The sequence below is a fragment of the Myiozetetes cayanensis genome, unplaced genomic scaffold, assembly GCF_022539395.1.
Source record: "Myiozetetes cayanensis isolate MyiCay16 unplaced genomic scaffold, myiCay2020 scf1, whole genome shotgun sequence".
Lineage (NCBI taxonomy): Eukaryota > Metazoa > Chordata > Aves > Passeriformes > Tyrannidae > Myiozetetes > Myiozetetes cayanensis.
The window spans coordinates 112,647,820-112,670,055 of record NW_026086604.1 but is presented as its reverse complement, the minus strand read 5'-3'; the positions used below and the strand labels follow the sequence as shown (position 1 = coordinate 112,670,055).

The 22,236-nt window shown below is 39.6% G+C and overlaps 1 protein-coding gene across 6 annotated transcripts in view; it reads right to left on the bottom strand.

Annotated features, from left to right (window-relative positions):
- THRB (thyroid hormone receptor beta) overlaps nt 1–22,236 on the bottom strand; it is a 173,109-nt gene that overhangs the window by 43,424 nt on the left and 107,449 nt on the right. For all 6 annotated transcript variants that reach the window (XM_050312138.1, XM_050312120.1, XM_050312148.1 and 3 more), the window contains one exon: nt 7,278–7,342. In XM_050312138.1, coding sequence (XP_050168095.1) covers nt 7,278–7,284 — 7 coding nt within the window. In that variant the 5' untranslated portion in view covers nt 7,285–7,342. The remainder of the gene's footprint in view (nt 1–7,277; nt 7,343–22,236) is intronic.

The window sequence follows — 22,236 nt, the reverse complement described above, 5'->3', positions numbered from 1 at the left end:
GCTATAAGGGGAAAAGCAGTAAGATATCAGGATACAAACAGAACTAGAAAGGTGGTGCTAACCTATATAGCCACATAGATGCTACATGCATTTTTCCGTGTCATAGTTCTGTACAACACATGGAAGTTTTCCTGAGAAGATGGTATACCTGAGCACAACAGTTCTGTTCAAACACAGGGCTCATCTGGCTGCTGTTCTCCAGCAGGAGCCATAAGTGGATACCCAGGGAAGAGTAAGAACAAAGCAAGTACGTATGAGAATTTCCAACAAGAGTCTCACAATCGCCAGCTACTTGTCAGCCCAAAGGATCTGAGCCTTTCTAAAATGTAGCAATACCCAATGGATCTCTCTTTGAAGTGCAGCCCAGTCTCCCCTTGTGTATCCTTCTTGCGCTTACAACACACTCTGGCAAGGAGTCCCAGTATCTGTGTCTAATGTGCACAACCACCTCTCTCTGTTTGTTTTAAAGCAAGATTGATTAAATGTCCAACAGATAGCGGTCCACCTATCCAGGACTCATTTTGCAGACTGATGTTTGTGTGAATATGGGGATGTTAATGGATGTTTACTCTCTTGATATTGTGTTAGATAATTCTTTTAATGCCTGGGAATCTACTAAAATAAAAGTGAGTAGCCATTATGGATCAGATTATGGATCAAAATACATAAACCAGATCTTTAAAAACATGTAAGTTTCAGTGGAGCCATTTAGAAAATCACTTAAATCACTTTCACAAATCACTTCAGATCACTATCACCTTCTTCTAAAACCCTGATTCTCAGTACTGCTTTCCTCTTGAGCTTTCAAATCAGTTCACATGGTCTTTCCCCAGTCCCCATCAGACCTTCGACTCCTTCCCACTGGGGAATGGACAGTATATTTGGCCATTGCTTACTAACAGCAAAACCTGCAGATATGTGCACATAATTGAAGCACTTTTTTTTTTTCAAGATGATAAAACAGTTCAAGTTATTTTAGTTCTAGAATTCCTTAATGAGATACCAGCTATCTTGAAATAACACCTCCTGTTGAAGGACTGAGTTTTGAGCAACGGCCAGGTAAAAATCTCAGATGTACCAAAACTAGCAATCTTGACAAATATGTAATTTGTTAAAGAAAAAAACCCCAACAAACCAATCAAGTTTGCCCAAACAATGGAGTCAAAGTTTTCTTCAATAAGAAAGACAAACTGGGATGTGAGGAGAGAATTCTTCAGAACTTGAAATAAACTCAAGCTTAGTACAGGTCTAAACCATTTTCAGACACACAACAACGCAGAAGTGAAAGTCTGGCCTTCATGTGTTGCAACATTTACACACCTCCTTGAACATTCACTTTCTTTTATGGTAAGCACTGTAGCAATTCTGATGCTTTTAAAGAACATAATCAGAAGTGCAGTAAGGGAACATAAAAAGTATTTTGTTTATATGGAAACAACTGGACAGTGCCCGATGCCATCAATCCTATAGTTTATCAACAATTTTACAAAAATTTACAAAAAATTATCATACTCTCTCTATATAGGACTCAATATCAAGGAGAAGCAGAGTTCATTGCTCTGACACACAGTTATCAGAAGAACTAAACAGCAGTCTGGGGTCAGACTTTTGAAGCTTGTAAAATGGCAGGTTACAACTCCTGTGGCAGGGAGTGCAGAAGATTTAGAAAACACAGAAGGACATTTTGTGGGTTTTTTATTAACTACTTTGAAAGGTCTTTGCCTGTAAAATGAGCAATTATGTTTTATATCGACATTATGAACTCCTTCTAAACTGATGGTAGTAGTGAAACAGAGTAATACAGTCTAAGAATTATTCTCAAAATTTCAAACACAACAGCCTGCTTCCACCAGAAATAAATTTCAGAAAGATGAGTTAGCAAAAGAAACAGCTCTGGTTTAAATAAAATTACTATAGAAAGGGACTAAGTGTACTGATAGATTATTAAAAACAAAATAGAAAAGGAAAAAAAATAGCAGCATTAACATAATGAAATGTATTTAATAAAATGACTAGCAAATGCTGCAAAACAAAAAAAATTACATCTTTGTTTTCTCTGTTCTTCGTGAAATCTAACCGGATCCTTTTTTTTTTTCCCCTTGAAAACATCTTATCTCGAAAAAACAGCAGGTATTCCTAAGTTGTAAATACCAAATTCAAACACCTTAGAAACACAGAGACATAAGATCTTCATGTTTCTCCCAATGAGAAAAATTCACTATTTAGAGAACCTTTTCTTCCCCTATGATGGAAAACACCAACATATAGAAATGCATAAAAAATTGAAACATTACAAAATGCTTTACAGACTTGGCTTTTGTATTGATATAGCCCTTTTTGAAAGTACTTTTAAAACCACTAAAATTTAAACAAAAAAGGTAAAATTAAACCAGAGTGCCTGTAACCTAGAACTTACAAAGTGTGATATTTTTAACTGCATATTCAAAAATATGTTTCTAAGTAATAAGAGCCATCATGGAGTGATTCACAGCTTCATGCAAAAACATCTCACAATATAAATCTTGTTAACCTTTTGAAAATCCCCAAAAGCTCATTACAAAGCTGCTGAATCCTAGTGTAAAAAACCCCTTATATTAAAGTATTTACTGTCCTTCTAAAAAGTCCATTACTTAAAAGAAATAATACACTTGAGTTAGCTGGATTTTATTATGGTCTGGCAGGCAAAGAAGTGTCAGACAGTGATGTATGTCAAATTAAATTATCCTAAAAAAAAATTACAGAAATTCAGGATAAATAATTTGCCAGCTGATGTTAAACAATAAACTATTCTCCATCTGAACTAATATCAAGTTTATGGGGTAATGAGAATTACAGTGAAAAGACTCATGAAGAAAATGTGGTACCTTTCCTATCCTATTACTTTTCCCAGTTCTTGGAAACTACGTGCAACACCCTTGGAGACACTGGTTTTCAAATGGATTTGTTGCATGAAAGCTGATTAAATTTCTTCTCCAAATAAGAGACCTGTTACAAGAAACGTTGCATATTAAATTCTACTTACTGAAAATATGCATTTATGACATTTAAATTATATTCCCCAATGTAAGCACTTAATTTCATTACAATTCCTATCTTGATCTAACTTTACAGTCATTACCAAATAGAACAGTGTGGATATTTGAGCGTAGAAGCACAATGACTGAGTTGATTATGAAAGCACCGAGTAAAAGCAGAGTAAAACGCTGGCCTTGCTGAAGTCAGTGAAAGAGCTGCTGCAGATTTCACTGGCATTACTATTATATTCTTTACATTCACTCTTCTTCTGCCACGAAGGTGAAAATAATGACATTTAACTGTATTCTACAAATACTTTCTAGGTTTTAAAGACTATTTTTGAATTTCTTCTTCAGTTCTCACTCCAGTAAATAAAGTAAGATGAAGATACGTCTCAGAGGTTGTCCTGCATTTTGGGAGAAAATATACACAAGGAAGCCTTCAACAATAGATTATTGCCAGTGAATAGTGATGCTAAAGCCAAAAGCTTCACTACAGTATTAAAACAGAAAGAATGTTTTTAATTCACTACGTTACATATTTATTTGAAAGCACTATCTTCTCAATGAGAAAATAATACTATTCTACCATGCAAATGCATGGCAGAAAGACTTGCAGTTATTGCTAAGACAGTACTGATTTTTAAAATGCTTATATAATTTTTTTCCCCTATATTACTCTGTGGGCAGTAATTGTTGCTGCCAACCGTAAAAGCTGCTGAAGAACAGCTGTTGTTACAGCCCAGAAAACCAATCATACCCCGGGCTGCACCAAAAGCAGTGTGACCAGCAGGTTGAGGGAGGTGATTCTGCCCCTCTGCTCTGCTCTCATGAGACCCCACCTGGAGTGCTGCATCCAGCTCTGGGGTCCTCACCACAGGAAAGACCTGGACCTGTTGGAGCAGGTCCAGAGGCATACCAGCAAGACAATCACAGGGATCGAACACCTCTCCTACGAGGAAAGTTTGAGAGTTGAGATTGTTCAGCCTGGAGAAGGGAAAGCTCTGTGGAGACTTTATTGTGGCCTTTTGGTACCTAAAGGGGGCCTATAAGAAAGACGGGGACAAACTTTTTAACCTGTTGCAATAGGACAAGGGGTGATGGTTTTAAAGTGAAAAAGGGTCGAATCAGATTAGATATAAGGAAGAAGGTTTTTACAATGAGAGTGTGAAAACACTGGAACAGGCTGCCCAGAGAAGTTGTGGATGCCCCATCCCTGGAAGCATTAACAATGAGGTTGGATCGGGCTCCAAGAAACCTGATCTAGTTGAAGATGTGCCTGCTCATTGCAGGGGGGTTGGACAAGATGACCTTTAAAGGTGCCTTCCAACCCAAACCATTCTGTGATTCTACAAAAGAGAATGCACACTCAAAAAAATTGTGTTTCAAAACAGGAAAGTTAAACTTTCAGGTTTGCTATGTTACATTTATGTGTGTGATCACTCATCTGAAAACTATTATTTACCAAGCTTCAGTTAATGAGAACAGAATGCATCTGTCTCAGACATAGTACTCAAAGATTCACTGTGTCCAGCTCTCCGTTTCCTGAAGAATCCCTTTATCTCAATGTTTGGTCATCATCTGAGTTATGTGTAAATAAAACTGGTTAGGCAAGTTTTGACACCTAGAACTCGTAGAGTTGCAAAAGTATACTAACAAACACTGTTTACAAAACCTGTAGATCCAGCTTTTCACTTGTCAGCTTCTCATGGCATCAAGTACCCAATATCAGGTGTTAATTAACTCCATCTGTATTGCTGGGCAAACTCTGCATTCTAAGGAAAAGGAAGAGTAGTTTGGACTTCACTTTGAACATTTGCTTTTCACTTTATCTTTCTGCATACTAATATTTTACCTGGTACATTCATTTTGCTTCTTATTTTTAATTTTATTCACTTCTAAGTAAGGGCTTCTACAGGTCTGAAATACTTATATGATATCAATAACTGAAGTTCCCAATTAGTTTTGGCAAACTTGAACTCTCTCTACTAAAAGCAATAACTACATAAAATAATCACACCAGTATGTGTTTTTAAATTTTAAATTTTTAAAGCTGAGATGTCAAAATATTAAAAATATTTCTCTTTCGGAAACTGAAAATGTAGTAAAGCCTAGCTTTACTGTCAAGGCCAAATTCTACAACCTTCTGTCAGAAAAACTTCTCTGGATTGCTCTAAAACCTGAAGGCTTTTGGGCAGTGCCTACAAGAGGAAAATACCTACTGCAGTCAAAATATAACATATGGGCAGAGAAATTAGCTATCAAAAATTCAAAGAATACAGCCTATTATTTTAGTCAAATGGTTTGGTTTTGGATTAGATTCTGTTCTTATTCCAGTGACTCAGTAACAGAATCTAAGCTTCCATTTTCATTCATTACAAAAGGATGCCTGTCTGGCTCTGGATCGTGGTACTTATGAAGTTTTTAGAGAGTTTGAAAGATTTTCATTTCATCCATGCTTCTTTTCACATTCAGACTCGTGTAGGGAATGCCATTCCTATAATCAGAAACAGAAAATACGAACTGTTCATAATGAAAAGTGTTGGACATCTACAGCTGTACCAACAGTCGTCTTACGACTATTTTCTTCGCACATTATTTGCTCTGCCCACATCTTTCAAAAGAAATGCAGGAAATGTAGGTCCTTGCAGTTAGGCTTTGTGTTTCACTGAGCTTAGCAGAGCTGCCCTGCCAGGGGCAAGTCCAGTGAGACAGGGCTGGTTAGAGTGCTAGTGGAAAATCTCCATAAAACTGCCCTCCACAGGAAGCCACAGAGCCAACAGGTAAGGTGGGCACACGGCATTTCCTTTCTCATCTCTTGCCATTACATAGCACAAGCTATTAACTGCTCCATTAAGGCCTGACATAAAATGCCATAAAACACAGTTTAGCACGAGACAGAAGAGAGCATAACAGAGAGCTGGAAGACGCCAAGTTATGTGTCAATGCTTTAAATTCTTCCAAAACAGGTATTTGCCAAACGAAATCATCATGCCTAGAATGCCCGCAGAACAATGCAAAAACACTCTCCAAGGCCCTGCCAATGTAGCCTAAGGATACAAACTCCTTCCTGATCCTCATGTGGTGGTGATGCTAATCCAGAGCCTGACACATCAACTAAGGGTCAGATTACTCCACTTCATTGCGCAAACTGCCTCAATGCCCTCTGTCTCCTTCTTACATTCACCTCCGCTTCAATGGGCAGCAAAGAAACCATAAAAAACCACACCTTTGCATATTATCAAATAATACATTTTACTATGAAAGCATACATCTAAATAATGCTCTGCATCTTCCCATCAATTTTACCCTCTACCTCATATCTGAACCCTAAAGTGAGAACACCAGCTTTGTTGATGAATGAAGCTGTTACCCCTTGCTGGTCAACACAGAAGGATGGGAGCCTTCTAGGGGAAAGGAAGGGATATTTGATCTGCACAGTCACTAAACTGTCCCTTGAGTATAACACCAGAAATTCAGTCTTGTTAGTTATGATTTTTTCCTATGTAGCACATGTTGCATTTTACAAACAGGCATTTAAAAGGTCCCATTTATGCATTTGGCTCTTGAAATACACATCGACAAGCAGTATCGGCAGAATATTTTCTTAGGCAATTCGATGAATGCTAAAATGAATTCTGGAAGTCTGAAATTCTTTGGCTTTCTATATGATCTCCACATTAAAAGTACATCTTTCTAGACACCCTGTTCTGGGATTAGATACATGGGGGTTTTGACACAGCTAATTTATATGTAACCTTCAAATGCTTTGCAACTGGCAGGGATAAGATGGTTAAGCAGGATTAAAATGGTTAATAGTCATTTCAACTCTGGATATTCAGCCCACCTGCAGACCTAGTCAGTAATTCTCTGAAGAGTACTTGGTAATCTATGTAAAATGAGTTTGACTGTCTCCCTTTGAAGCTCAGGGGATATGTCCATGTTACAAAATAACTTAGGCAAATGTAGTCAGCAGAAACTGTTACTGTACTGGCAGTTTAAGCAGGAATGCTGAGGTTGGAATGTGAGAACAAAACACTACTATGTTGCTGAAGGAAAACCAAGGAGGAAGAGAGTTTCAACATGAAAATGTTGGGGAAGGTGCGTCCCACATCTCTATACTCTCGGTAGAGGAAGAATTTCTACTCCCAGTACCAATGCATTCACAACTTATTAAAGAAGTATTTTGCAGTAAATATTTAATAATAATCACTCCAGCAAAACAAGAAACATTGCATAGATGTTCTTAAGAAATATGATTACCTGACATACTGCTGGGAATTATGGATATGTAATCATTCTTGTCCTTCTTCTGTCACCAATGTCAGCTGCCAAAAAACAAAGAAAAAACCCCATGTAATATGTCCATAAATGCATATCTGCAGAATACCATTAGCATTTAAACAGGATGGTATATTTTGGATCTTGAATACCACAGTCTATGTTTAATGGTTTAACACACTCAATTCAAAGCACCTTGCTTAGCTGCATGAAGCAATGAATGCAAATCAGGTCCAAAACATGGCAGACTGGAGGAGCTGTGGATAACAGGGATTTGGAAGCAAGGTCTAAAAGTTGGTGGTTACTGATCCAGAAAAAAAAAAATGCTTCTGCCCCCTTCATGGAACACTGTCTGTTAATTTTTTTTCAGAATCTCCTGTAAGTTTAATATGTCATCTTAGGAGCTAAATGGATTTATTTCACAGTTGCTAATGATATATGCCCATTACTCTTTTGTTCAGTAAGAACAGATGATTCAAAGGAGTTAGAAATCCTCCTTCTTCAATCATCTGAAATCCAAAATTCTATCGACGTTTACAAAGTTCTGATATGTAAATAGTAATTTTACTCATTCAGTAGGAAACTAATTTATATGTACTTATTACTTAACTTTTGTGCAACATCATCATTTCTTTTATTAAGGAGACAACTGCAACTGTGAGGAACTGAATTTGGCACTTTAAAGTCCTGGTTTTAATATTTAGACTATGTCCCCCATTCACACGACCATACACACACTCTGGCATTAACTATACTCTTTTTCTGTTTGGTAGCAAAGACTGAAGCCCTGCAAGCTCATTTAGTGTCAGGAGAGAAAATCAGGGATATAAGTTACAACATCATCCTTCAGCAGTATTGGTATTTATACCAGACATCACGTTTTTCACACAGAGGCAGAGCAGGCCATGTGCCTTTGTTCAGCCATCCCTTCCCAAAACACAGTGCCCAGTTGGATGATCCTGGCTCGCTCCCTAGTTTAAGCACCAACAATCCAATCCAAGCAGAGACAATCCTAAAGGTATTACTCCAGAATAGAGACAAGATCTCATTAGAATTTTTAAGTAAGAAATCCCGGGCCTACAAGTGACCCCACTAATGCCTGTGGAAAACTAGCCTGAGAACAGTCACGCTCTCTGGAATATCATCCCCCTCTATTCGGCACTAGTGAGACTGCACCTTGAGTTCTGTGTTCAGTTTTGGGCCCCTTGCTTTAGAAAGGACATTAAGGTACTGTGGTGTGTCCGGAGAAGGACAACAAGGCTCGTGAAAGGTCTACAAAACATGTCCTATAAGGAATAGCAAAGAGAGCTGGGTTTGTTTATTCTTGAGAAGGGGGGCCTCGGGGTGGGGGGTGGGGGGTGCTTATGCTCTCTACAACTACCTGAAAGGAGGTTGTAGTGAGGTGGGGTTGATCTCTCTTCTACCCTGCCTGCATTGAGAGGACCAAAAGAAATGGTTTTAAGATGAGACAGGGGAGATTCAGCTCAGATATTAGAAAAAAATTTTTTCCCATTAGGGTGGTCAGGCATTGGAATGGGTTGCCCAGAGAGGTGGTAGAGTCACCATCCCTGGAGGTGTTTAAGAGGCATCTGAATCTAGCACTGAGTGATGTGGTTTAGCAGTTTAGGGGTTACAGGAGGAGTGCTGGGTGGATGGTTGGACTGGATCATCCTAAAGGTCTCTCCCAACCTTGATGATTCTACAATTCTATGATAAGGAAAGACCTGCCTTTTAATGTTAGTGTATTTCCACATTTTATAGTGGAAGTAGAACCTCTCTTAGATTGTCCCAATCACCATTTTATGGTAAGAAACTGTCCTTTGGTCTTGTTAATGAACTTAGGGGTTTTAGGACAAGAGGGCACAGGCTTAAGCTCTGTCAGGGGAGGTTTAGGTTGGATATTAGAAAGAAATTCTTTACAGAGAGAATGATCAGGTATTGGAATGACCTGCCCAGAGAGGTGGTGGATTCACTGTCCCTGGAGGTTTTTAAGATGAGGCTGGATGTGGCACTGAGTGCCATGACCTAGTAATCACAGTGGGGCTGGATCAAGGGTTGGACTTGATGATCTCGGAGGTCTCTTCCAATCCAGTTAATTCTATGATTCCTCTCCATCCATTCAGTGCCACAGCCCTGTCTGTATTTCCTCTTGGTCACTGTCTCCTCACACGAGGAGCCTCTCTCTCTGCCTTGTCCTTGAAATAAATATCCTCCCCCAACAGCAGGCTGAAAGAACATCGAGCGCATCTGCTCTGTTTAGGCAGGGACTACATCACCACCAGAACGGGAGAGGAGGTGAGCCGCAGTCCCGGGTAATTAATGCATCTGGGACGCAGCCCCGCCTTTTCACCCAAGCCCATCAGCGCCTTCTTCCCCCCCGGCACCGAGAGCCCTCCCGGGCGCTCCCACACCCGGGGCTCCGCAGAGGCTACGCGAGCTGTCGGTGGGATGCCCCTCGCTCGCCCCAGGCGCTGCCTGCGCCCCGCTACTCGAGACGGAGCGCACTCCAGCGCCACACGCCGCGCCCACCGACGCGCCGGCTGCCCGGCCGGGAGGCGCCGGGAAGCACCGGGAAGCGCCGGGAAGCGCCGCAGCTCCCCCGCCCTCCCGAAGGCAGGAGCAGGGCCCGCCGGCCCCCGGCGCGGAGCGGCAGCGCGCCCTGCCGGCCGCGGCACAGCCCGAGCGCCGCTCCCCGCCCGCTCCACCGCTCCGGACACCTCGCTACCTGAACCGGACACGTCTGGATACATCTTTAGACTAAATTAATTGCTACTCCCGCAAGCCGGAATTGGTTATGGTTAAAAGAAACCAAACACGCCATCACCAAAAAAAAACCCCACACAACCTCCCCCTCCAATAAAACCCAAACACATCCCTCCTGCTCCGTAAATAAAAAAGAAAAAAGGGGTACCCCCCCGCCAAACCTATAATCATAGAATATCCTGGGTTGGAATGGACCCACAAGGACCACTGAAGTCCAGCTCCTGGCCCTGCACAGGATAACCCCAGGAATGTGATCCTGATGGGTTCCTTCCCACTCAGCATATTCTATGATTCAATAAATCACACCATTTGCCTGAGAGCATTGCCTCAGGCTCCTTGAGCTCTGGCAGCCTCAGGGCTGTGACCACATCCCTGGGGAGCCTGTTCCAGTGCCCGACCACCCTCTGGGTGAAGAACCTTTTCCTGATATCCAACCTAAAGCTCCCAATACAGCTTCATGCCATTCCCTCAGGTCCTGTCCCTGGTGACCAGAGAAGAAAAATTAAAAAACAGGCACCAAATTATTTTTTCTTTTCTCTATTTCCTAATCATCTGAAATTACTTCTCTCTACAGTATATTATACTTAATGGAAATTACTGATTTCAGGACATCATGTTCACTCTATTTTCAAAGACTGTTGTTCAGTACAAACAACAGAACCAGAGGTTCTGTTGCAAGGTCTTTCTTTTTGCAACTGACATCCTGTGGAACTTCAAAATCCTTCACAGTCTGTCAATCAAGAGATTTGAGAGGGTACAAATTTAGATCAGACCTCCAGCTAAAATCACACCCATCCCACCATGCCATGGGATGTTGTGAACCTCAACAATAAGCCATTTCCCAGAATTTAATTGTGGTTTGGTGACTCAGTGACATATAAGTGCTCTTGAAGTAAACAATTGAATGTTTTAAACAAAAATTCTGTCCCTCCTGTAAATAATTAGTTACTAACCCTAAAATTATTGGGTTTGCACCAATCTGTTAGAAAGGAGGATTAAAATACAATGTTCTTCAATGAATTCTGCATAAAGAGAAAAATTCTAGCTATCCTGTAAGTTTTGCCATTTTCTCTGATGAGACCAGGACTTGGCATAAAGGCAGTTGTCACTTGTATAAAAAAACTAATTACAAAATGACTGCAAGATAGTCTTTTGTTTAAAGCATTACAGTAACGTATCTAGTTTTGGCAGTCTTCCTGTGTGCCACAGTTTAAAATGGAGAGTGTGCATCCCCCCTTTCCCCTCCTAACTGTCCAGAAATTAAGTTTCTTGGAGCAGGTCTTGATGACCTGCTATGTGAATGTACATCATCTCCCCCATCTATCATCTCCACTAGGTCAATTTAGCAACTGCCAAAAGATACACAGTAACTGCACCCATTTGTAATACCTGCTTAACACCTGCTTTGTACTTGATGGTGATTTTAATAATCTTCCAAAGTGTACTGGGATGTTTTCAAAACGATGCTTTTATACTGCACTTTATATTCCAGAAGTAATTTCCCATTTTTCATTCCAAGGAATGTGGCACACAGATGGAAACACTGTGGAAGTACAGAAGTATTTATCCATTCTGGCACCCAAAACCTTGACAGTCTTCTGAAGGTGCAACACAGTTGCTACTTCCAATGAGTGAGATTAAGTGGTGTCTATGTTAATTATAGCCAGTTCCTCTTGAAGGCATAGTTGTGGAAGATGTTGGAGGAAATCGGGTTCTTTTTCAGTCTACAGCTAAAAAGTACATGAACAGGCACAAGTGAGAAAGGTGTGCATGAGTCACAGATGATACTCCACTACATCGGGCCAGTAATGTCTGGTAGTCTTCCTGGACACTGCAGAGTAAGTTTCTTTCTTGCCAGAAGTGACACAATTTTTACGGCTAAGCTTTGCTAACGTCACAGGGAACAGGCTTTGTTAGATTATCTGTTGTGTGTTGAGCAGTTATTTGCCCAAAAAGAGATACCCAAGGTCTCCTGGCTCTGAGTCACAAGCCCTAAGCACGCAGCACTAATTCAGAGGCTGCTATCTCACTTCCCATGTGATCTCCCTTCTAGAGAGCTGAGGCAGCAGAGTGGACAGTGTGCTCCTTCTCCATCACTGAAGTTCAACTCCACTTCTTTTTCCTTTGTTTTTTTTTGTTTGTTTTTTTTGGTGGGTTTTTGTTTGTTTTTGTTTGTTTGTTTTTGTTGGGGTTTGATTTTGTTTTGTTTTTAAACAAGGCAGTCTTTACATTTACATTGGGTACCACTAATAAAGGTAGCAAAATGCTCAGTGTCCTGATACTGAGCTGTGTCTCAGATCTACAGCCCTGAACCAGGAAAAGAATATTGTTATACTGCCTCAAAATAAAAAAATAAAAGACATCTTTGGGATCTTCAGATTCTCTGGTCTGAAAAGGTGATCCTTGGAATTAGTTCTCTGGCTTCAGTCTCCAATCCAGAAAAACTGTCCAGCCACATTGCCAGTTACTGCACCTACTTGCTTTTTCCATAATGAGAGGTGATTAAACAATTAGCATTAATCAATGTGGTTCAGTGTTCTCCCATTCTCACCAACTGCCTCCTCCTTCACACAACTGCACCGGAGTAACCAATGGCTGTATAAAACTAGTTTGCTGCTCAGAGGATGAAGGTGGTTTTGACCTTATTCTGATGCTTCAGGTTTAGATGGTGGCTGCCAGTCTCCTCTAAAGCCAGGGGCATGGTAATCTTGTGGTTTGAATCCTGGTTCCTGTCCATACCATGAACCGCACGCTTCTTCGCAAGCCTCAGGCTTCCCTTCCCACTCGCCAAGCAGCTGCACAGAGAGGACAAGCATTGCTGCCTCCTGTCTCTTCTCAAGGCAGGAGCAGGTGGGAAAAGGGATTTTACACCTTTCAGAAGCACTGACAAACCACCTGTCTCTTTGCTGGACTGCCCCTTGACATTCCCTTTTAAAAGCCAGAGGCAGGGCCATGGGGCAACCTGGCTCATTCACTGAAGTCCCTCCTGTAACCCTACCTGCAACAGCCAGTGTCTCTGGCTTATCGCTGCCACTCTTACACAACACTCTTATGCAACACTTGCCGCTTTGCTTCTGGCTCACCAGGAGCTGGGCTGCCTCCAGGGAGGGGAGCCTTGTGCCGAAAAGAAGAGAGGGCTGCTGGCAGAGCCAGGGATGGGTGGTAGCCTGCCCAGGTCCTGGGATGCGGCACAGAACTGGTGAGGGCACAGAGCAGGACAGCAGAGCATGTAGGTTTTGTAACAGGGTGCAGAGGTAAAGCTCCATCACAGTCAGAGCAAGCACCCCAGGACTCCAGCCCCTCATGCCCTTCCTTCCACAAATTATGGCACTTCTGTTTTTCTTGAGGGCTGTCTTGGCTTGGGGGTGACAAATTATGGGGTTAATCATCTGAATATTTTGTTCTGCAAACTCCCTCCGTGAAAGCTGCTCTCACTTTGAACTTCATCTTTAGTGAAAAATCCAGAGTAGCAACTTCACATCGGGAAAAATTATAAGGTACCCATATATTGGTTGTATTGATGCCTAACTGAACTTTAAAGTGTATTTCAATATTTAACAGGAAAGCAAAATTACTATTTTAGAGCAAGTTACAGAGAGGATTTTGTACTAATATATATTCAGTGAAAAAATGTACCAGACTATGGCTTATGGTACACAATATCTATATAATGAGCCAATGGTATTCACTTTCTTGTAAAACATAATGAATAACTGTGCACTGTTATGAGAAATAAAAATCTCTCTGATTTTTCAGATACATTTAGTGAAAAGCCCCCCTCAGAACTGGCTTGTAGGCACAAGCTCAGAAGTGGACTTTGACTCATGCTTTTTACTGCTAGTCTAGTTCAATTCACGAGGACACAAAAATATGCAATAAAGCAAAAAATCAAACCCACAGTGCACTATTTGTATAAACATTTGCAGTCTATTCTGAAACACAAGAACAAAAAGGCAAAGAGCTTTCTAATGGGAACGTCCAGTAGTTCTGTGTAATATCCTCCTCACACAGACTCAACACGTGCTTAGCTCTGTGCAGGCATCAGCAGATTTTTTTACAGCGTGAAAGCCAGAAAATTTTTATATGCAGACAATAAGTCTCACAAAAGATAACAGTAACTTCACTGCTTTACAGGTTTTTGAAAGCTCTTGTGTTCAATAAGCAGATCTGCAGGATGAACACTACTAATTTAGATGGACAAACTAATTCTTTCCATAGTCCCATTGTGAGGCTTTGGATCTGGCATATGGTTTGCAGGACAGGCTGAATGAAAAAGCTGTTGATTTCAACCTAGCTACAAAAAAAAAAATTGAGCCAGCACCACAAAATGAAGTAATGCAAGACAAAAACAAGATAAAAGTTGTTTTTATGATTTCATCAGAACTTACTGACTTACTGTATTGGGGTAAATATATCTTTTAATAAGACATTGGAAAATATAATAACGCATTTCTTCATAGCCAAAAAGGAGAAGAGTTTTAGTGTTTCTGTTTGTTTCCCAGTAGCCTGAGCAGATCAGAAAGGAGGTTTCATAAGTATCATTGAAAGAATGCGGAGGAAGACTGTAACATTACCTTTAAACCACCTAGTCATCAAGCAGAGAACAGAATATGTAATTCTTCTCTCTCCCCGTACTTACAGAAATGAGTAATATAATTTACAGAGAATCTCAAATCATTTACTATCATGATCTGGAGCTGTTGACTGGCCCTAAGATGTAAAGGCTATAAGAAATCTACTTATATGAAGCTTAAAACTTGTTCAGCATAATGGGCTGCAGCCTTCCCTTCCTTTACTTCATCCCCCTTGCAGAAATGTCAGCTCTCTAGCACTTTGCTTTGGCCTACTACATGTGTACACAGGAGGGCATGAGAGGAGCACAGAACTGGAGGCAGCACTGTTTAGCCACTATTTTGATAGCCAGGGGTTTATTCCCTGGGTGAGGAACTTTCCTTAACATGAAGCATTATGGTGCAAGCTAGCCAGATTTGCCAAAGAGTAGCTGATCTGTAACTGTGAATTAAGCGATGTTTATATCATTAAAGATTTAAGCCTTAATTCACAAAGACCTCTACAGACTTGAATAAATATTCAGTTGAGCAAGGATCCTGGAGGGCCAAGAATGATAGAAAAGGGGATAATATAAAAAAATCTCTAATTTGAGTGATTATTCCAGTGTTTTTTTGAGACACTTCATGGCTTCATAACCAGCATATGGGTATTCAGACAACAGCTTTGACATAAAACTTTTCTAGTTTGTCTGTTTTGTTCCACAGTCTCAGGAAACATTAGCTCTCCCTGAAATTTCAACAAGGAACAGTTTATCTTCAATGCTAATTTCTCTTATTACTTATTTTGAAGTGTGTATTAGACAAAGGCTGTCTTGAATTACCTACCCAGTAAGTAAGTCTCTACAACTAACTAACATCAGATAATCTCAGAGATAATAAATTTCAAAGACTTTCCTTGAAACTGATTTCCCCCCCTTATGATGAAATTGATTAAGAAAAAGAATATTTTCTAAATGTCAGGAAGGGAGGTACCTGGATGCATCTTGTTACGACAAATGCATTTTGTCAATGCATCCTATATATGCTGTGCCTAAAAAAATCAGTGAAGCAGAAATGAGTATGTTCTAATCTACAAATGTCACTCTGAATAGGGATAAATATTACCCTAAAGATTGGTACTGGCATTTATTTGAGCTATTTTCACGGATTCAGATATGAACAGCAGAATTAATGCAGCTTTAGGCTTTCTGCTTTTCTTAAACAGAGCTTCAGAAGGTCACCACTTAGTTGAAAAATAAATTCTCAATACTGAAAAATTGTTATCTGTATTTCAGGCTTTGATTTACAGTGTGAAAGAAAGTATGTTGAACTTTGTAGAAAATCTTAGAAAACAAGAGATGCTGTTACAGCTATGGGTTATCCTCAAAGGTTTTGTATATTGTGTGACTTGATGAGTTTCCAAACCTGATTCTATTTTTCCTAAAAACTGATAGCTGAATTGCCAAACCACTAAATTACAAAACGTATGGCTTAAATTCAATTATAACTGAGGGAAAATTTTGAAGAAGCTTATTTTCAACAAAATTGAAGTAACGGACCAGAAAAAGAAGCTAGCTGTTTTCTGAAACCTGTTTCCCCAGCTAGCGAGAGCTATGGTGTGTGAATAAAGACTAGCTAAATATCTGTGCAGATCCTTTCTACAAATCAAACTGGCAGTCCTGGAGCCTTTGCCTGCTGCTGCAGAAGCAGCTCAAGGGAAATGGGCATCAGAGAGTTGATGATGCACCAGAAGAGGACAGTGCATTTCTGCATGTGTAGGTTCGGCCTTATGTCGAGCAGTAGCAGAAAATGCCCCTGCAGGCACGTTGAAGGCACACCAGAGACACAAAAGAGTATGAATAATAGAAAGGGAGGGACAGACAAGTAAAGTTAAATGATTAAGGGGCTGGACTGACATATATCTCTTTTGAGAGTTAACTATGGCATGCTGAAGTGACAGGGAAGTGAGCACAGGATAACCAGGCTCAAAAGAGAGAGAGCAATGATAGGAGAATGTGACTGTTAGGGAAATTTTGGTTAAATTATGCTAATGGTTACTGGTGGACATGTAATTAGGGTAGAGAGCAGCTATATTTGAAAAGAAAAATTCCTGCCTGGTTTTAATTGATATTTTGAAATGGAGAACTCCATATTGCTATTTCTGAGGTTTAACCAAAAGCTTATTTTTCAAAAGAAAAAATGCAATGACTTCAGTAACAATGAAGCTCAAATTGGAGAAAGCTTTCTGCAAATGACCCCTCTGAAAACACAAACCACATGTTTTATAGATACATAGATATATTTATAATTATTATAAATAATTAAAGAGTTTCAAGTTACCTTGCAATAAGCCAGTGACCGCAAAATATGATTGTATTAAAAATATCTAAAAGCCCTTTGCTTCTGGTTTTGGGCAGACAGGAGTCATGGAGAGAAGGAATAATACTCGTGAAAATGAAGTAGAAGCTCTTATTTTGCTTATTTTAACAGAAAATGGCCTGCATCCTCTGTAACGGTTTTGTCTATATAACCAGCACCACATGAAGTTAATAAGTTAACTGGATTTCAGCTGAGGATTTTCACAGCTCAGAAGTTACCCTATTCAAAGTCCTATTCCTTTTTAACTTTTTTTTTTTCCTTTTTTTGAGAACAAACACATTATTAAATTTTTCCAACAAAACAATTCACTGATTTACTCTTAAAGGCAGGCAGGGGTCCCTAGGAGGTGTATTCTAACCTCTATCACATCTTGTAGCCTTTTTCCTGACCTGCTTGGGGCCCCAGTGCAGAGAGAGGAGAGGACAACTACTTCTTCTCAGAAGATGTATATAATCTTATATTAAGTACAAACATTATAGATGCATACCTACTTTCGTGAGCAGACTGGAAACAAATCACACAGCCTAAGTGTTAACAATGGCCTTTCAGTATGTCCGATAAAACGTGATTTCTCTTTTTTGGTTTTTTTAGACCTCTCTTCTTGTTTGCTGCCTCATTTACAGCTAACAATAATAGAATTAAGCCCAGAAATTAAAAGAAAAAGTTTAATCGCTGATGATTTCGCTATCTCTCCCAAGCAAACAACAAAAGTCCACAACCTTTTAACCTTTTCCATCCTATTTGCTAATTACTTATTTTCTAATTAACCCATTATACATCTGTCAGTGTGTTTTAAATTAAATCACTTTAATTGCTAGTAAGTAGGGTTTATTTAGTTCCTGGTATGGCTCTACGGGGTCATGAGTGTGGGGAGCTGTTGAACCACTCTGAGTTACAGGTGGCTCTGCAAAACTGCTGAGGTTGCTGAAGATAAAGAGGAGTTAAGCTGCTTTCCTTAGGTGATTTGATTTTAATGTCTACTGGCATATTTCTAATGGATGAAAGTTTACTGCAAATACGGGAGGGCATTTTTATTCCTAGTATATAGATCACGTCAGACATTAATCTCTTTCTTGAAATAATTTTTAACAAAGAAATAATTATGCTACAGTTTTAGAAAATGCCTATAACCACGTTCACTTTGCTGCATAGTAGAACTCTTTGAAATGCAACACAACTTCATATTAACAGCTGAACTTCAAATAAAGAGAACAGAGAAGACCTAACATGTGGGACAGAGGGTGTTTTAAGTATGAGGCTAACAGTCAACTCACTTGATTATCTTCATGTAAAACACTATAAAAACTGATGACAGTTTTAAGGATAGACATAATGATTAATGAGGACAGACATAAAAGATTTTGTTCTCTGTAGCACAGCCCCCTTCTACCCCTTGCATGACCTGACTCGCTTTGCTGACCCTGCAGAAAATACCCAGTTTTTATGCTGGGTTAGTTCTGTGCTGGGTTAGTGAGTTGAATTATCCCTGCAAGGTGGCTGGCGAGCACCACAGCTGGCACTAAGTAAGTGGCAAGAGACCACAACTGCTAGGAGGGAAGGGGAGGGAGATGAGGATCACCCTTCCTCATGACATGGCACGCCAGAGGAATGCAGTACAGGTTTATGCCTTCTGTAATAAACTAGAGTATTTATGACTCCGTGCATGGAAATTACTTTTTAACTGTTAAAATTATTTCTGAAGTTTTCTGAAACACCTTTGAAGATTATAAGTCTTGCACTGGGGAAAAAACCCCTAAGGACAACAATTCATTATACCTTTTTTTTTGTATTTAGATCCTAATACACTGAAGAAAGGCACTAAAAAGTGCTTGTTGTATGGGCTGGAGAATGGCAATATGAGTTGGTAAGGTCAGTCTTCCCTTTTGGACTGAGTAACATCACGAATCGAGTACTATTGAGACATGAGAATAAATTTCCAGCAAGAACTCAAGTCCACAGCTTTGCTAAGTTACCTTAGCAGGGAGGTCAGTATGGAAGCAGCATTCTCCCAGGATGTCTGAAGGAAAACCCTGGTATGAGCAGGCACATTTTCCCCAGAAAGCACACCAAAAATCACATGGTGAAGTCTTTCCTACCCCTATTAAGTCCTATAATGTTTCACGATGGCTACGTAACTGAGATAACACCAAGGTATCAATCCATGTTTCTTTGCTCTCCCAAACTAGTTGGACTGGCCAGGCTTTTCTTTTAGTACATTTTTCTCTTTTCTCTTCTTTCTTCTCCTTTCCAATAAATCTCCCTTTTTTCTAATTTCTAATCTTGTATGTGTGACCGTGCAACAGGAGAACTGGATGTTGCATTTCATTCCAGGGGATCTCACTGCCAAACACCAAAGCCATGGCCCTGATGGCTCCATCTCTGTCTACTGGTCCTGTGCGTCCGCCATCTGAAGAACAAACAGATCCTTGAGGAATGTAGCTGCAAGGAGGGGCAATTACCATTCAAGGAAAACTTTGTTTTAAAGGCACCCAGCACAGATGACTTCAAAGGTTAGCAGGAAAATACTGAATCAGACCTGGTATGGAGCCCCAGGGGCAAGACAGCGATAAAATGGGGAGCACTTCCAGCGGTGCAGCGTATTGAACAGTTTCAAAGAACTGGAGAGTTTTCTGGTCTAAAGCTCTACATAAATGCACTGCACTGGTAAGGGATGGAAGACACAAACGTGAGGATTATCCCAGTCAAGTTACCAGATAAATTTCTCTGCTTATCTCAGGATATCTGCCATGAAAAAGAAGATAATAAAGAAGACAAAGAGGGTCAAGGGACAAGCCACAAGCAAAATGACTCCCGAATATAAGACAAGATGGAAATTGCTACTTTTTCAGTAGATTTCAGTCCTCCATTTAGAACCATTTCTATTTAACTAATATGCAGTTTGATTTTAGCCAGACTCTGAAAGACAGTTTTTATGGCACTCACACTAATCAGGAGAAGCAGAACAGAACATCATCCTTGTATTGCTGATACTGAGGCTTCCCATGAATTATCTCAGCAGCATCACATGGATCTTGGGCAGTGGAAATACATAATTTTAGAAGTGATATTCCACATACTTCCCACCAGGCTTATCTGGAAACATGCTAATAAAGCATTAGAGACAGTCTTTCTTGTTGCTTTCCGTAGAGTTGCAAGGCTTGAAATATTGTCAAGAGAGACACACCAATCTAAATTAAGGATGTGGCATCTTCTCATACAGTGATGGGAAGGAGCTAATCTATCAGAACAATTTTAGAATTAATAAGTTTCATAAGTATTAATACATGGATTTAATCTACAATCAATGTTATCCAAATTACCTTGTGCTGAAAGAACAAGTTCTGTATAATGAAGGAAAACAAAAGAAGCTCACAGAAAAATAATTAAAGTTGGGAGTTGCAGTGGGAATTGGAGTCAGCACTGCCTCGTGTTCTGTGTTTGAAATTTATTCTTACAGTTACCCAGCTTCCTCATCCATAAGGTGGAGATGATAATACTTGCTTCAGTTCCAACAGTATGCCAGTAAGATCTACAGATAAGCCATCAGAACTGTTATTATTAATATTATATACGCTTGGCATGCAGTTTTTACTTCAAAACACTTTTATAGATTGCATTTCTGGTCTACTCTCAATGTTTAGGGAATCACTTTTTTAGACTTCATAAAAGTTATTCTCAATTTATTTACGACATTTGGGCATATTCTTTGTCATTGACTTAAATTCTATTTTACAGCTAATTAGTTTTATGGGATTTTGTTCTCTGCATGATGTGGGAACACAGGAGCGCAATGATTCAACAAACACCAGTTTTACCAACCAGCCAGATTTAACAGGCTATTTCTTGTTGTATCCTATAAACACAGTGAGAAGCCAATCTGATATTTAATGATGCAAACCATAAGCAGAGGTAGTGTTTTGTGCCAAGCTACAATATGTGGAGATTGCAAAAGCTCATAGTGAAATTTCTGGGGGAAAAAAAATACAGCATGGAGGTTTCTGAGTTGTTCTTTTGTGCAAATCAAAACAGAGTATCTTTACTGTGATAAACATAGAGATTAATTAGAAAAAACCCAAAGATATTGACAGAATGAGAAAACACCTCATATTGTCTACAGTAGGTAGACAACTCTGCTTTTTATGTGAAAACTTTATCAGAATAGGATTCCTAGATTTACTTTCATGTTCTGCCATCCACTAACTAAGAGACTAACTAAGTTTGCTCGTATGGGAAGCACAAAATGTACTAGCTTCTAAAGAGGGCTTATTTTTTTAGTATCTGTGAAGTTGTTGGAAGGATCTTACATAAGAAGATATTTATAAAGACTTAAAATTAGATTTTTCTTTGAGGTATCCTAACCAAATTACAGAAAAAAAAAGATTTGTGAAACAGTATGAGGTACCTTTTTAAACCAGCCATTTGTTTTTGTAAAAACATCTTTGTAGATCTCTCAAAAGGGAGACTGATATACTATCAGCATTTGTTGAACTGGCACAGAAGCTACAGGATACAGTGGACTATAAAGTGCTGCTCTTAACCACATATAGACAATAACATGAAAAAAAAAAAAAGTCTTAAAAATTCAGAATGAAATAGCAGAGTTGCCAGTAATGACCTGATCCACAGTTCCTGAGTGCTGGAAACTGACAGTACTGGATCATTGGAAATGCCTTAGTAACACAGACATCTTTTCTCTCCGGAACAAACTGACATCGCTACAATCCATCAATTTGCTGGAATTTCATAACCACACTAGACATTATTTCTGAACTACTGTGTCCAACAGCTATAGCCAAAATACCTGTATCTTTTCCAGTTATCTTTTCTTAAACCATATATCCTTTGGCTACATTTTACATGTATTTCGTCATTTTGGTTTCATTTATCCTTACACTTTTTTATAGAATAATGGGCTACAATTCATGAAAACCCTGCTCAACTGAAGAAATAAATATTCTGTTCGATCCTCCAGGACAGATTTAAGATGTCATTGTCAGCTTTAGGATATCTGTTCTTATTAGTCATCCTGCCAGCATTGAGATAGTAAGAGAAAAGATAAGGGTTTGCTGGAAGGCCAATGAAGCCAAGGGATTCTTTCTATTGACGTCAGCTATTTTGTAGCATGTTCCTCTAGCAGGGATTATTAGGACACAAAGAAGAGCTTCTCATACAAAATTCTGTACTTAACTTCTTCATTTGCACTCATTTTTATTGAGCAGGCTCAATAAAGTCTACTGGGGCTGCCATTT